Genomic DNA, 497 nt, shown 5'->3' on the forward strand with positions numbered 1-497 from the left:
GCGCCGCACTATTCCAGTCCATCCTAATGTCAGTCATTAACTGTGGCGGTCTGAGTGTAGAGGTGGACGTCCTCCTCTGGTCTGTCCACTCTGGTCCCACACCACACTCCGTGGGGGTATTGGAGTGGAGGCGTCTCAGAGCAGTGTCTGCAGTGACTGTGTGTGTTGACAGTGTTTATGAGTCTGGACGGAGAGACTGACAACAGACAGACACAGACACAGACACAGACGTGACCACAGACGTTCAGGAAGTAAAAAAATAAACAAAACAGTTTGAGCTCAAAACTTTACACTGAGCAACACTGTGAATGTTGTAGTCTCTCCTGCTGACCCCCCCCCTCTTTTCTACGTTGGCAGGTGCCTACCTGGTGCCCTATTTCATCCTACTGGTGTTGATCGGCATCCCGCTGTTCTTCCTGGAGCTCGCCGTAGGACAGCGGATTCGCAGAGGCAGCATCGGGGTGTGGAACTACATCAGCCCTCGGCTGGGGGGCATT

The 497-nt window shown here is 53.3% G+C and overlaps 1 protein-coding gene across 1 annotated transcript in view; it reads left to right on the forward strand.

The window, feature by feature from the left end:
- slc6a15 (solute carrier family 6 member 15) overlaps positions 1-497 on the forward strand; it is a 15079-nt gene that overhangs the window by 11954 nt on the left and 2628 nt on the right. The window contains exon 3 of the mRNA XM_025056312.1: positions 358-492. Coding sequence (XP_024912080.1) covers positions 358-492 — 135 coding nt within the window. The remainder of the gene's footprint in view (positions 1-357; positions 493-497) is intronic.

Source organism: Cynoglossus semilaevis, chromosome 6 (genome assembly GCF_000523025.1).
Source record: "Cynoglossus semilaevis isolate Cse_v1.0 chromosome 6, Cse_v1.0, whole genome shotgun sequence".
Lineage (NCBI taxonomy): Eukaryota > Metazoa > Chordata > Actinopteri > Pleuronectiformes > Cynoglossidae > Cynoglossus > Cynoglossus semilaevis.